The sequence below is a fragment of the Syngnathus typhle genome, linkage group LG12 (assembly GCF_033458585.1).
Source record: "Syngnathus typhle isolate RoL2023-S1 ecotype Sweden linkage group LG12, RoL_Styp_1.0, whole genome shotgun sequence".
Lineage (NCBI taxonomy): Eukaryota > Metazoa > Chordata > Actinopteri > Syngnathiformes > Syngnathidae > Syngnathus > Syngnathus typhle.
The window spans coordinates 11,770,654-11,785,799 of record NC_083749.1 but is presented as its reverse complement, the minus strand read 5'-3'; the positions used below and the strand labels follow the sequence as shown (position 1 = coordinate 11,785,799).

General features: G+C 43.7%; 1 protein-coding gene across 2 annotated transcripts; it reads right to left on the bottom strand.

Annotated features, from left to right (window-relative positions):
* LOC133163416 (histone-lysine N-methyltransferase Smyd1-like) lies at positions 1 to 9,983 on the bottom strand. 2 transcript variants are annotated; one of them, XM_061293280.1, is made up of 11 exons: positions 9,852 to 9,983; positions 9,560 to 9,709; positions 8,414 to 8,590; positions 5,565 to 5,778; positions 5,348 to 5,478; positions 5,205 to 5,243; positions 4,413 to 4,617; positions 4,221 to 4,313; positions 865 to 1,028; positions 602 to 770; positions 1 to 151 (listed from the first exon to the last, which is right to left on the bottom strand). In XM_061293280.1, exons 2-11 carry the CDS (start codon positions 9,694 to 9,696, stop codon positions 92 to 94), a joined length of 1,389 nt encoding a protein of 462 aa, XP_061149264.1. In that variant the 5' UTR covers positions 9,697 to 9,709; positions 9,852 to 9,983; the 3' UTR covers positions 1 to 91. The 2 variants fall into 2 exon arrangements, with proteins under 2 accessions (XP_061149264.1, XP_061149265.1); XM_061293281.1 differs by lacking the exon at positions 9,852 to 9,983 and having other exon boundaries at positions 4,413 to 4,599; positions 9,560 to 9,845.
* Positions 9,984 to 15,146: the final 5,163 nt, after the last annotated feature.

Genomic DNA, 15,146 nt, shown 5'->3' with positions numbered 1-15,146 from the left:
CACGTTTACCTTCAGTTTTATTGTAGTTAGTGTACACATCATATCACATGTTCAGGTTACTTCCGCTCCACTTGAGTCATCTGTGTGTAGTTCAGTCTGACATGACTTTCTTTTTCTTCTTCAGCTCCATCTCAGTTTGCATGCGCATGGACTAAAGGTAGACCGAGAAATGCCATATTAATAAGTGACAAAACAATTATTGGTAGTGACCAAAAAACAAGGATTTTCTCACGCAACAATGAGACTACAGTAAATCAATTGTAAATATGTATTGTACTATAAATTGCATGAATGCACACAACCTAAAATGAATACTTTTTGGATTCCCTTTCTGCCAACATTGAGTAGTTTAGTAGTGTGAGGGCCCTGAGGCACTGTATGGGGTGATGGAATGGAGTGATAACAATTCCAAAGGGCCCATGACTAACACGAGTGCAAGAGTGCCCAAAGCTATGCTTTTATTTTTTTACCATAGCACATTTTTCAACTGTCTATAGCCCTCTATACACCCACAGTAAAAATAGTCTTACCGAACTTAAACCATAAACCATGTCCACCAGAGTCTCTTGCCATTGTACCAACTCCTACTGTATCACTGTACCTCCAATTCTTTGGTGATAGTATGGTTGGGGCCGTGGGTGACCATTAGAATGCCGTATGCTTTGCAGATCATGTTGTGTCCCAGCTCAGTTTGTCCCGACTGCCAATGCATGACACCTGCACGCATGTTGGCCAAGCCCAGTAGCGCGTTGTTGTGGGGATATAACTTCCTGTTGGTAAACATAGTTCGTTCAGTTTGAGTTCAACAGTAAGAGACAATACTGTGGTGTTGTGATATGTAGTAGATAGTGAGGCATGCCTTACGTGTATCCATCCACCATCCTCTGAGCGTACACTGCAGCCTCAGAGAACAAGCGCTGGTATGAAAGCACCTCGCTGGCTACACTTAGCACACGCAGTTTGTACAGATGAGTGTCAGCCAAGACGTTCTCCTGCTTATCCAAACACTCAGCACACAGCTTCACCACCTAAGAGCAGAAGAGGCCATCATCACACAGCTTCACCACCTAAGAGCAGAAGAGGCCACTTTGGGCGAAGCCCTGTTGGACGTGGCCATATTGGCGAATCAGAAAAAGAAGTCAAAGTCAAAGTCTGCTTTATTGTCAACATCTTCACATGCCGAGACACACAAAGAGATCGAAATTACGTTTTCCCTATCCCACGGTGACAAGACATATTACACGATAGACATACTACAAGTAAACGAGGCAATATAAAAAACAAGAAGGCACAAACAATAAATAATAAGAGTAACAATAAATAATAAATAAATAGATAACACAACGGATAAAAGCCAGTGTGCATACAGACAGTAAAAGTACAGGACTCTACGCAGAACGGGGAAGCGAGAAGAAGGCAGGTTCTCATGTTCTGATCATTGCCTTTCAAACTTTTTTTTTTTTTTACAACCCTGTTCCCATAAGCCATTTGTCCCTCAGCCTGTCAGTTAGTAGCCTCATTGTTTCCACCTGCTCCCAACTCTTTGTAACCTGCTCTATAGTTCTCTAAAGCCTTTATTTACCAACATGTTCTCAGACCCTGCTTCCTGCTCCCTTCTAGATATTGACCTTTTTTTCCATGTATAATGCACAAAATGTAACAAATTTATTGTCCTAACCTCTGGGGTGCGCATTATACATGGGTACCATTTAAAAAAAATATATATATATATATTCTTTTTTCTTTTTTTCTTTTTTTGACACGCGTATTACAGGTAATATTTTATTTCACAACACTTTGCCTTGTTCCTTTCTTCTCTGCTGTTCACTTCAAACACGCTCCATACGAACACAATGCTTTCGTATCAGACGCTTGCTCGATCACCTGCTCATTTGCTGTCACAATGTACCCTACACAAATCCGAAACATTTGTTGCGGCTCCGAGTCACGACGAGGGTCAAGTTTTGGTTTTCAAGGGTGTTTTTATTCCTCTTCAATTTCTCTCCCATACAGAGCCGCCTTTTTCACATGTCCGCATGTCACTTTCCTCTCTTTTCATTTTCACCTAACTGAACAAAAAAAATACATCCAGCCTAGTTAAGAAATCACCAGAAAGATCACCATGACAATTGTGAATAATAAATAATTATTATATATATTATATATATTATTATTATAATAAATAATTGTGACAAATAATTGGAACATCACTCAAATATTGGTGATCCCGTTGAGAGTCTCACATATTTCTTCACTATCGAGTTTGCTACTGCAACCTACAGCGACAACCGCATAGTGAAGTTTGCTGACGACACGACTCTGGTGGGTCTCATCACCAAGGGAGACGAGACTCAATACAGGCTGGAGGTTGACCTTCTGACCACGTGGTGCAGGGACAACAACCTCCTGCTGAACGTCGACAAGACCAAGGAGATTGTTGTGGACTTCCGGAAGGGTCACACCCAACACCTGCCGCTGACCATCGACGGTGCTGTGGTGGAGAGAGTGAGCAGCGCCAAGTTCCTGGGGGTGCACATCAGTGAGGATCTCTCCTGGTCCACCAACACCGCATCACTGGCAAAGAAAGCCCAGCGCCGCCTGTACTTCCTGCGGAAACTCAGGCGAGCGAGCGCTCCTCCGGCCGTCATGACTACATTTTACCGCGGCACCATTGAGAGCGTCCTCTCCAGCTGTATTGCTGTTTGGGGTGGCGGCTGCACTGACTACAACTTGAAGGCCCTGCAGCGCATAGTGAACACGGCTGGTAAGATTATTGGTGCTTCGCTCCCCTCCTTGAAGGACATTTACACCTCCCATCTCACCCGCAAGGCGACCACGATAGTGAGTGATGTGAGTCACCCCGCTCACTCTTTGTTTGAGCTTCTGCCCTGTGGAAAGAGGTACAGGAGCCTGCGCTCCTGCACCACCAGACTCTCCAACGGCTTCATACTCCAGGCTGTTAGGATCCTGAACTCGCCCCCCATTTCTGCGTAGCGTCCTGTACTTTGCGCTATGCTTACTGTCTGCTGTACGCACACTGGCTCAGTTTTGCTCCTCTTATTTATTGGGTTATTTGTTTATTATTTATTCATCACTCATTTTATTTATTTATTATTAGTTATTGTTTGTGCCTTCTTGTTTTTATTTCGTGTCGTCTACTTGTATGTTTATCGTGTACTGTGTCTCGTCACCGTGGGATGGAGGAAACGGAATTTCGATTTCTTTGTGTGTCTTGACATATGAAGGGATTGACAATAAAGCTGACTTTGACTTTTGACTTTGATACTGACCGGCAGAATAACATCCGGTTGTTCCCAAAGATGATCTTTTTTCTGAAATAATTTTACGTTTACGGACTTAAGTAACCCGTCCGGGTCATACCAAAGACTATAAAAATGGGACCCATTGCCTCCCTGCTTGGCACTCAGCATTAAGGGTTGGAATTGGGGGGTTAGATCAACAAATGATTCCCGAGCGCGGTGCAGCTGCTGCTCACTGCTCCCCTCTGCCCAAGAGGATGGATCAAAATCACACAGGGATGGGTCAAATGCAGAGGACAAATTTCACCACACCCAGATGCGTGTGTGACGATCATTGGGACTTAAAAAAAATAAAATAAAAATTGGGTGCGTATTATACATCGGTACAGGCTTTTTTCCAGCATCAACATGGCATTTTTAGGGTGTGTATTATACATGGGGGCGCATTATACATGGAAAAAAACGGTAAGTCTCTCTCTGTCTTCTCAGTCTTCTCAGTTTCCTTGTAAATTGGAAAATGGATTTGGATTGTTGATGCTTTTTGATATTTTTGTTTATAATGGATTCCCATTATTGGCTTTGGGCCTGGCTTAGATTTGGATTGCAGACCTCTGCCTCTCCCTTCCGGTCAGTCATCATAAGCACCAAGTAACTCAATATTTACTTGTCTGCTTTCGTCCCTGTTCCATTCCATCTGCTTTCCTCAATCTGTGCCTTTTTTCCTCATCATCCTGTGCCACATGTCTCAAGGGCGCTTACTAAAACCAATTCTTGTGAGTAGAACTAATTTGGACAATAGGCATCTTGTCACTGGATTCCTTTTAGACGCTCCATCCAGCATTTGCCATTGCAACTCGTTTGTCAATTAAAGACACACACTTGTGTTGTGGTGTTGAGTCGTACATTTGAGTCTAAACTGGTGAAATAACAGTAGCAGATTCAGAGACAAAATGATCATACCTCATGGAAATCTTTCTCAGAACGGCATTTCTCGATCTTGTCCAGACAGTCTTTACTGAAGGCAGTCACCTCTTTCAGCTTCTCAGCAGATGGCTATGAGGGATACATAAGCAGGTGCTACATGTATTTGACGGGACTCCTAGTGTGTTCAATAAAAGTACAAGAATCCAATATGCCCCTGCCCCATCTCACTTTGCCCTCTGCAGCAGCCATCATAAGGTCATCCTTGAGTTGTTGGCTGCAGTGTTGGCACATGCACTCAAAGTGGTAACGCTCCATCAGCTTCTTCTTGCGGTCACCAGACAGGTTTAAGAAGTCGATGTAGCTGACAGTCAATTCTTGACCCTCAGGGATTTTTCCTAAAGCTCGAAACTCAACCCTGACAAACAGGACCGAACTACTGCATTTAATGTGTCTAAGAGGCAAAATGACAAAAGCATTTGATCATGTTTATCCAAACCGTGGGGGTTATGTGTTCATTGTTTGGGTTTTGTTTGTAACTTCTGCCAAGAGTGAGAGCTTTCACTTTTCCATCGGTTTCAGTGAATATCTCAACAAAAGTGTGGTTAGGGTGGTTTATTTCACTTGTCTAAATTTTTATAGTCACTATGGAAATTCCGTCTTGTCCAAAAATGTGTATGGTGGAGTCCATCTGAGAAGGTTGCCCTGAATGACACGGCGTTTGTTTATCTTTTGCTGTAGTTCTGATTACACGTATTTGATACGGCTTCCATTGTTTGATTTCTACTGCTTCTTTTTGAGGTGCAACAAATAATCGATTTATTGACAACTATTGTTGTCTATTTTCCAACATGCGACGCACAAAAATGATTCATTTGTTTTTTGCATTATCAATTTGAAGTATGTTATATTTGGGTAAAGGGATGACAGTAAAAACATTTAAAATCAATAAAATGATCAACAGAATAATCTGTTATGGAACTAATCATTAATTGCAGTTTGTTTCAATTATGAAATACATACCTCCTCTGAGAATGGAGAGCAGAGCTCACAGCATTTTGGCTGCAAAAGAAAGCTGCAAATGAAATGCTTATACGGGATGAACCAAGCAGCCTTAATTAGAATCTAAATCAGATACGCTTAAATATGAAGCAAGTGCTACATACTTGCCATGGTTGAGGACAACAGAGCAGTTGGGCGAACAGTCATGGTTGACCAGACACAGGTTGGGGAAAAGCCCCAGGCCGACAGCTTGCAAGCCGTTCTGGTCCCTCATGGTGAATCCGTTACACATAATCTGCACAAACAAAAAGGAAACCTGTCAAGATGAACGTGGTGGTACCACCACAGTTAAAAGTAATAAATCTGTTTGTTCAACATTACAATGCCAAAGATGTGCGAGACGTAGTCAAATGAGTGCTGTTTGCTTCCATGGGACCAATATTTCAGGAAACTCTGAACATTGAGCCCGAGCTGTTTAAGGTTCTTCTCTGGCAGGTCAGGCACGTGGTCCTCCAGCTGTTCGACTGAGAGCAACTGACTGTCTGAAACAATGCCTGTATCCTTGTGAAGGCGCCACAGCACTCGAGCTGCAAGACTGCAGGTGAAATAAAAGCAGGAGGAGACATTTTTAAATTATATGGGGGAAAAAAACTAAATCAAAAACACTTGTTTTATTCTGATTCTGGTCTATGTTGAGACAATTAAACAGCCTGTTGTCGTCTTGAAAGGCAAACATAATTTGACAACACCTACTGCACAGAAGTGCTCTATTCTGCAACACGACAAGCCAAACAATAAATATTTTTGCAATTATCGTGCAGCCTCAGTCCATGGCATCTTGAGTGTCTCTTTGCCACTCATTTGGAACCACATCCAGAACATGATGACAGAGATCGAGGGGGATAGGCAAAGCATTTTTACATGATAACAATACCATATTCAAATTTAAATGATTTCCTTTTCCCTCCTATCATCCTCAAATATAATCACAAATCTGGTCCTTGAGGTCAATTTGAGCCTAGGCACATTTACCTACAGAAAATAATTTTAAGGATTTTGTTGCCCAACTTTGTGTGAAAGGCACTTTGTTTATTCGTTGAATACATAAATAACCATGAAAATCAGTGAGCTGGACTCTGGCGTCACCATCAGGTCAAATCTTTAAATTACAATTAATTTATCTTGAAGTTTTCATGCAAATCTTCTCAAATTTACTTCTCAACATTAATGACAAGTCTGGTTATGCTGATGATGGAATATGACCTATGGATATGACCTTTTTTTTTTAATCCAATTTTGTAATATATTTGTGGCTAGTAACTGTCACATATCACTCACCCATCCTCTTTTTGTTATCCAGGCTTGGGACCGGCTGCCCATATTCTTATGCTATATATGGCTGGTTTACTGCTAGGCATATATTGTCAGAATGGACAGCGCCCACGAAACGCAACTAAGCACTCATCAACAGTTTATACGGATTATAAAGTAGGGGTAATTGCAGCACCCACTTGTCCCACACATCCCACATATCACTCACCCATCCTCTTTTTGTTATCCAGGCTTGGGACCGGCTGCCCATATTCTTATGCTATATATGGCTGGTTTACTGCTAGGCATATATTGTCAGAATGGACAGCGCCCACGAAACGCAACTAAGCACTCATCAACAGTTTATACGGATTATAAAGTAGGGGTAATTGCAGCACCCACTTGTCCCACACATCCCTTACTGCCGCAAGTTTGTCATGTTCTCGTCGGCCCCGCCTTGTTTGTTTGTCATCAAATTGTATGGGACAAAACTTGGAATGTCTTCAGAGACATGAAGGTTGGAAATATTGCTCTTCTAGTCACAGCAGGCTGGCTGTTGCTTCACCTTTTGATTGGTAAACCCCAGCCAAAATTAGTAAACCAATGTAGGCTTCCAAGTCAGCTACATCCAAGTCTTTCCAACTGTCCTTATACACTCGCTTCACCTCTAAATTTGTCATCCCAAGAACAATATTTCTGAATGATGGTGTTGCGAAAAGCTCGAATGATGACTTGATGTCATCAACATGGGTGCCTCCATATCTGGTGGGTCCTGGAACCATTTTGATAACGTTGGGAGCACCAAGTCTACCCTGCTGATTCAGTGGGGAAACTGACCATCTATCTTTCAATTTTTAGAAATAAATTTGATTTTGCAGGAACCATCAATGTCCTTGTGGAATACCCCACCCTCCACAGTGCGTGAAAAAATCCGTTTTACTTTAGCAAGTGTGAGTACAGTAGGTCTCTCTCTCTCTCACACACGCACACACGCACACACACAGACACACACACCTTCATACCCATGGTGCGGGAAATCTCAAAGTTCTTGTGGTAATTGAAAAATAAAATACACAAAAATAAATATAATACAATAAATACAATGTATCAACTCAAATGTATCAAATTTGCACCTGCAGCTGTGGGAATGTTAGGTCACATACACTGACAGATAAATTTTAACAACTTTAACCGCTTGAGAACGACCAATGCGTGCAATATGTATTCAGTACAGTGAAAAAATATCATAAAAAAATTTTGCTAGGTCAACTGTCCCCATCAATTTTGGAAAAATTATGAAATATGAAGCAAAAAAAAAGTCAACTACTATTTTTTGAATGCTAAACATTGAATGGGGTCAACTTGACCCCTAGGACAATAGGAGGGCTAAGAAACAGGATTGATATCTCACTCAGTCCTCTATGAGCCCTGATCAACATTCCTGTTGAACATATAGTATGGAGAGAGCTGACACATGTCATCTGAAGACAGTTTCCTTCCAAGTTGGAGCAGTTTGGTCATGAAGGGTGGGCCAAAATACCTGTTGAAAGGTCCAGAGGTCTTAGTGACAAAACTTAAAAAAAATAATTGTAGTAATTGCCTCAAATAGATAGTTGTGCACTGTTCTCAATGCATTCAATCCGTAGCAGCTGGATTGATAGGTTTTTGGCCTCTCGGTGAAGCAAGCTTCAGTTCATGCGCATATGCTAGCTCAGCCAGCGCGCTTGCTTATTCCAGTGATTTTGTGTTGCAGCTATTTTTTTTTTTTAATGATCGACTGATGAGATGAACATTTAAGCATCTATTTAGGAGTTGTGCATTTGGATTCAAGCCTGGTTTGCTCGTGACATAGTGAAAGGAAAAATTTAGTCGCAATAAATCCCACGTTCTCTTATTCTAAATTTGGGCTGGATGCTTACCGAACATTTTCATTGGGTGCCTTGCCAATCTTCTTTATGGCTGCACATTCCCTCTTGTGTTCATCCCAGCATGCAACCTGACAAGTGCGGTTGCAGTAAAAGGCAAACTGGCATTGGGCGCAGCAATGTAGACTGGCCTGCTGACGGAAACAGCTATGGCACACCTGCATGAACAGACTGAGAGAGAGTAGAATAAGCATCAAAGAAACATGGCCCTGTCGGAAATCCTCATTTAGTATATAAAGCTTTAGATTACACTGGTAAACAGCAAATTCTAGGTCTATATGTCTATAGTATGTGGTATATATGAATATTTTACGCAAATTTAGAAAAGTTTATTTTTTTTCCAATACATCACGTTTTTGAGATACCGTTTTTAAAGATGGACCTAAACAAGCTTGTACAATAAAGACTTTACCATTCCATGTAATTTATAGCTGTTATATTTGAGAAAAAAAAACTTCTGTTGCTGAACCGAACCCTTAATTAAAAAATATTTCAAAATACTATATTACATTTATCACATTTGTATACAATATATTACGCATATTGGTGTCATTTGTAAGTAACGATCTAATTACATTTGTGTTCATTCAAATGGAAAAGTTGAATCCAAGTTTCTTTTCTCAGAACTGCAATTTGTGATGAATGATGTTGATTGTATTGCATGTAAAGCTCACATTTGTGTTGACGTGGCTGTGTAATGAAATATGTACAGTGTTATTCAACATAACACTAATTGTTTGCACAAAGTCTTTTCATCCACTCACATTTTATTGATACTGAACTAAAAGTGTAATTATATTTTAAAACTCAGAAAACACCCTTACATTGACACTGTATTACGTAGACCAGGTGATTAAATAGTAGTCAGGTTTTTTTTAGAACCATAAGACTCTATTTTTCCAGTGAGCAATTAGTATTCAAAGGTCTTGCAATTAATACAAACAAGTCCAAAATGAAGTCATGTCAAAGAACATCGTGTCAGACACTGTATCTGGTTTTACTGGTGTCATTGCAGTCTGAGCATTTAGAAATGAGCTCACCCAGACAAGGCTGGGGGAAGCATCTGTCGTCAAAAGAACAAGCTCACTGAGAAACGATGGTTGTCTTCTGTCTAATAGAACAATAATAGGATCCTCTTACCTGTCAAAGACAACAGCAGCAAAGCTGGGCTCTGCAAAGACCACCTCCCCGGTGCTGAGGTCTCTGCTGGCTCTAAGGCCGCGACCTTTCTGCCCAGCATCGAACAGCTCGACACTATCTATGTTCCCCACCGTCATTGTGCAGGCTGAACTAAACAACAGAAGAAAACAGGAGCAGAAGGAGGAACGGGTAGGGACCTCAGAAAGGCTACAGGGAAGTGGTAGGTTCTAAGGAACGTTAAGGGGCGCTGGCTCCTTGGCCCGACCCCTGCCACAGCCAAAAATACATTCACCTCCTCAAAGTAGCACATGTCCCAAGTTCAGGCTGGAAGACTTGCAGAGGAAGGTGAGAGGGTCCGAAGTGCCAAGGTGGGAGTCGTTCCCTTGTTAGGTTGCCTCCCCCTTATTTATTTTAGTCTGTGGCAGCTGTCGCCTTCCATCACAGGCACAAGTGAGTGAAATGGGGAAACTTGTTTTTACGGGATGTGGGGTAAACAAACACTAAGTAATAGGGGTGTAAATCGCGGGTTTTGTCACGATACGATATAATATCGATACAAAGAACTACGATACGATATTTGCCGATATCTTAAAGCCTGCTGCGATTCATTCACGATATATCGCGATATAGTGCTCTACGATCGATTTTTTTTTTTTTTTTTTTTTCAAAAACGTAAACATCGGTTTATATCGCCGTGTTTGACTTCGGACATTAGACGCGACTTTATTTTGAAATCCAGTTCATTGTTGCTTGCTTCCTCTTTCCGGGAGCAGTGCGCGGCGTTGTTGTGTTGTGAGCAGAGCAGGCACGTGAAAGGGGAGTCGACAACTAGTACGCGGCTCCTGGGCAGGTGCTATGGCTAGTGTCCAAAAAGACGAGGAAATTTGCTCCCCTTTAGGCTTCAAGTCATTCGTTTGGAAGCACTTTGGATTCCAAAGAAAAGATGGCTCAACGGACAAGACACGTGCAGTTTGTAAATCCTGCCATGCGGTGATCAAATATTCAGGGAGCACAAATCTCGCCGCACATTTAAAGAAAAAACACGACATCAAAGTTAAGTGTTAAAGTAAGCAATTTGTATACTACAATACTCTTGTCATTTCCTAAATAAAGAGTTTGCAGTACCTTGTTGATTTTGCGTATGAATTGTTATAAATCAGGATATTGTTCTATATTTTTTATTAAAAAAAAGAAAATCGATCGTAGAGCACTATATCGCGATATATCGTGATTGAATCGCAGCAGGCTTTAAGATATCGGCAAATATCGTATCGAAGTTCTTTATATCGATATTATATCGTATCGTGACAAAACCCGCAATTTACACCCCTAGTATTAATGATTTACAGAAAATAATGTATGAATAATATAAATATAAATATGATACGTGTGTAACATATGTAGATTTAGCTAAAGTACCGTAATTTTCTGACTATAAGTCGTGTTTTTTTCAAAGTTTGGGTGGGGGGGCGACTTATACTCAGGTGCGACTTGTTTTTTTTCCACAGATTTTTACTTGATCATTAAATTACAACACTTACAAGTATAGTTGACCACTTCACATGTTATTTTTTAGTATAGTTGATCACTTCACATGCTTTGATATCTTTATCTTGAACATATTCAAAACGTGAAAAATACAGAGAAAAAATCAAATAAAGTAATTAACACTTTGAAGCGCCATATCCTCTGGACATGTCCTCTGTCACCAGGATGACCTAAAGGACAAGAAATTTGAACGATGTTAAATAAAGGGCCGTTTACCAAACCCACGTCTTCCCTTGTACTTTGTTAACGCTACAATATATTTATATACTACATCTGTGGCATAAAAGGAGTCGCAACTGACTCAACTGACTCACGAGGCTGACGTCAGCTGCTCACGCGCGGCGTTGTTGACATAAAGGATGAGAAATTTGATCGATGGATTTAATGATTTGGAGTGACACAAATGGTTTGATAATATTGTTGTTTATGTGATAGTTATTTAAAATATAGTTTATATCGTTGTATGGGCGTGTGGAATAATTTGAACCGCGACACGGCACACGGCAATGTTGACAAAGGACTATCGATGGATTTAATGAATTGGAGTGACACAGATGGTTTTATAAATGTGTTATTTATGTGATAGTTTTTTTTTACATAACTGAATGTTACGTCAGGCCCGTTCTCAGCTCCTTGTTTGTGTTCGTCACGTTAGCATACCGTATCGTTTAGCCTGTTGTTGCTCGTTCATGTCTGTTCTTGGTGTTGGATTTTGTCGAATAAATTGCCCCCCAAAATGCGACTTGTACTCCGGAGCGACTTATATATGTTTTTTTTTCACATTTTTGGGCATTTTATGGCGGGTGCGACTTATACTCCGGAGCAATTTATAGTCCGTAAATTACGGTATACTTAGTGTAAATGTTTTTAGAACTCTTATTATAACAACTTTTTTATAACAAGTGTACATACTGTAAATACTGTCTTTAGCACTCTTATTATCATAACAATTTTTTTATAACAATTGTTATAAAACGTGAGTCGTCACCTTATCGTGGTGGAGGGGTTTGCGTGCTCCTATGATCCTAGGACCCATGTTGTGTGGGGCTTCATTCCCCTGGTAGGGTCACCCATGGCAAACGGGTCCTAGGTGAGGGGCCAGACAAAGCACGGCTCACACGAGCCCCTTATGACGAACAAAATATATGGATCTCGTTTTCCCTCGCCCGGACGCGGGTCACCAGGGCCCCCCTCTGGAGCCAGGCCTGGAGGCGGGGCTCGAAGGCGAGTGTCTGGTGGCCGGGCCTTCGCCCATGGGGCCCGGCCGGGCACAGCCCGAAAAGGAAACGTGGGTCCCCCTTCCCATGGGCTCACCACCTGTGGGAGGGGCCAAAGGGGTCGGGTGCAGTGCGAGCTGGGCGGCGGCCAAAGGCATCGTTCTACTGGGTGACTTCAATGCTCACGTGGGCAATGACAGTGAGACCTGGAAGGGCGTGATTGGGAGAAACGGCCCCCCCGATCTGAACCCGAGCGGTGTTCTATTGTTGGACTTCTGTGCTCGACACGGATTTTCTATAATGAACACCATGTTCAAACATAAGGGTGTCCATGTGTGCAATTGGCACCAGGACACCCTAGGCCGCAGTTCGATGATCGACTTTGTAGTCGTGTCATCGGATTTGCGGCCGCATGTTTTGGACACTCGGGCGAAGAGAGGGGCGGAGCTGTCAACTGATCACCACCTGGTGGTGGGTTGGCTCAGATGGTGGGGGAAGATGCCGGTCCGGCCTGGCAGACCCAAATGCTCTGTGAGGGTCTGCTGGGAACGTCTGTCAGGAAGAGCTTCAACTCCCACCTCCGGCAGAGCTTTTCCCACGTCCCGGGGAAGGCGGGGGACATTGAGTCCGAGTGGACCTTGTTCCGCGCGTCCATTGTTGAGGCGGCCGACCGGAGCTGTGGCCGTAAGGTCATTGGTGCCTGTCGTGGCGGCAATCCCCGAACCCGCTTGTGGACACCGGCGGTAAGGGATGCCGTCAAGCTGAAGAAGGAGTCCTATCGGGCCGTTTTGGCCTGCGGGACTCCGGAGGCAGCTGACAGGTACCGGGTGGCCAAGCGGAACGCGGCTTCGGCGGTTGCTGAGGCAAAAACCCGGGCGTGGGAGGAGTTTGGCGAGGCCATGAGAATGACTTCCGGACGGCTTCGAGGAAATTCTGGTCCACCATCCAGCGTCTCAGGAGGGGAAAGCAGTGCAACGTCAACACTGTTTACAGTGGAGATGGCGTGCTGCTGACCTCGACTCGCGTCGTGTGTCGGTGGGGAGAATACTTCGAAGACCTCCTCAATTCCACCTACACGCCTTCCATTGCGGAAGCAGGGCCTGGGGACTCTGAGGCGGACTCTCCAATCTCTGGGGTCGAAGTCACTGAGGTAGTTAAAAAACTCCTCGATGGCAAGGCCCCGGGGGTGGATGAGATCCGCCCGGATTTCTTAAGGGCTCTGGATGTTGTGGGGCTGTCATGGCTGACACGTCTCTACAACATTGCGTGGACATCGGGGACAGTGCCTCTGGATTGGCAGATTGGGGTGGTGGTTCCCCTCTTTAAGAAGGAGGGTGTGTTCCAATTACAGGGGAATTACGCTCCTCAGCCTCCCTGGTAAAGTCTATTCAGGGGTGCTGGAGAGGAGCGTCCGTCGGGAGGCCGAACCTCGGATTCAGGAGGAACAGTGTGGCTTTCGTCCTGGCCGTGGAACAGTGGACCAGCTCATCACCCTCAGCAGGATCCTCAAGGGTGCATGGGAGTTCGCCCAACCAGTCCACATGTGTTGTGGACTTGGAGAAGGGGTTCGACCGTGTCCCTCGGGAGGTTCTGTGGGGGGTGCTTCGGGAGTACGGGGTACCGAGCCAAGTGATAAGGGCGGTTCGGTCCCTGTATCACCGATGCCAGAGTTTGGTCCACATTTCAGGCAGTAAGTCGGATTCGTTCCCAGTGAGGGTTGGACTCCGCCAAGGCTGCCCTTTGTCACCGATTCTGTTCATAATTTTTATGGACAGAATTTCTAGGCGCAGCCGAGGCGTTGAAGGTGTCCGGTTTGGGAAGCGGTCGGGATGAGGGTCAGCACCTCCAAATCCGAGTCCATGGTCCTCGATCGGAAAAGGGTGGAATGCCCTCTCCGGATCGGGGATGAGATCCTGCCCCAAGTGGAAGAGTTTAAGTATCTTGGGGTCTTGTTCACGAGTGAGGGGAGGATGGAGCGCGAGATCGACAGGCGGATCGGTGCAGCGTCGGCAGTAATGCGGACTCTGTACCGGTCCGTCGTGGTAAAGAGAGAGCTGAGCCAAAAGGCAAAGCTCTCAATTTACCGGTCGATTTACGCTCCTACCCTCACCTATGGTCACGAGCTATGGGTCGTGACCGGATAAACGGAAGAAGATGGATGGATGGATGGATGGATGGATGGATGGATGGATGGATGGATGGATGGATGGATGGATGGATGGATGGATGGATGGATGGATGGATGGATGGATGGATGGATGGATGGATGTTATAAAATGTACAATACTGTAAATATGTTTTTAGAACAACTTTTTTATAATAAAGTACAAGTGCGTGTACTACAATTGTGTGGGAACTCCCTGCCTTCTGCTGGCGTGCGGTCAACCTTCGTGCCATAATTCCTCAATTTAGAATTTTGATTTTGAATTTGTGATTTTCTTTGGGGGGCAAGTCCGTGATATACTGAAGCCGTGGTAAATGAGGGATTACTGTGTTGCTAAATTGTTCTTCACATGAACCATCAATAAAATGAACTGGGGGGGATAGTTTAACTATTTTCATGTCCTTTCGTACATCTACAACATGTACCACTTCTCCCCACGAGCGCTAGGGTGCTTGAGCCTTTCCCGACCTGCTGAGGAAGGACGGCCTTCACCCTAACCGTGCAGGCGCCTTCACTCTTTCTAGGAATATAGATTACTGTTTGAGCCACACATGACAGGTCACTTTAGAGCAGGCCGGGTCACAGGTGATTAGACCACCTGTCAGAATGGGTTTGGAGTCTGTTAAGATAAAGTTAACTAGCGCTAGGCTAGACTCCC

What these genes read in the sequence shown, in the direction of transcription:
- LOC133163416 (XM_061293280.1), bottom strand. Translation starts at nt 9,696, where the DNA reads ATGACGGTGGGGAACATAGATAGTGTCGAGCTGTTCGATGCTGGGCAG. An exon ending in GCACCCAATGAAAATGTTCG is followed by an intron (nt 5,779 to 8,413) that starts GTAAGCATCCAG and finishes TTTCACCTGCAG; the next exon opens with TCTTGCAGCTCGAGTGCTGT. An exon ending in TGGCTGCTGCAGAGGGCAAA is followed by an intron (nt 4,314 to 4,412) that starts GTGAGATGGGGC and finishes TATCCCTCATAG; the next exon opens with CCATCTGCTGAGAAGCTGAA.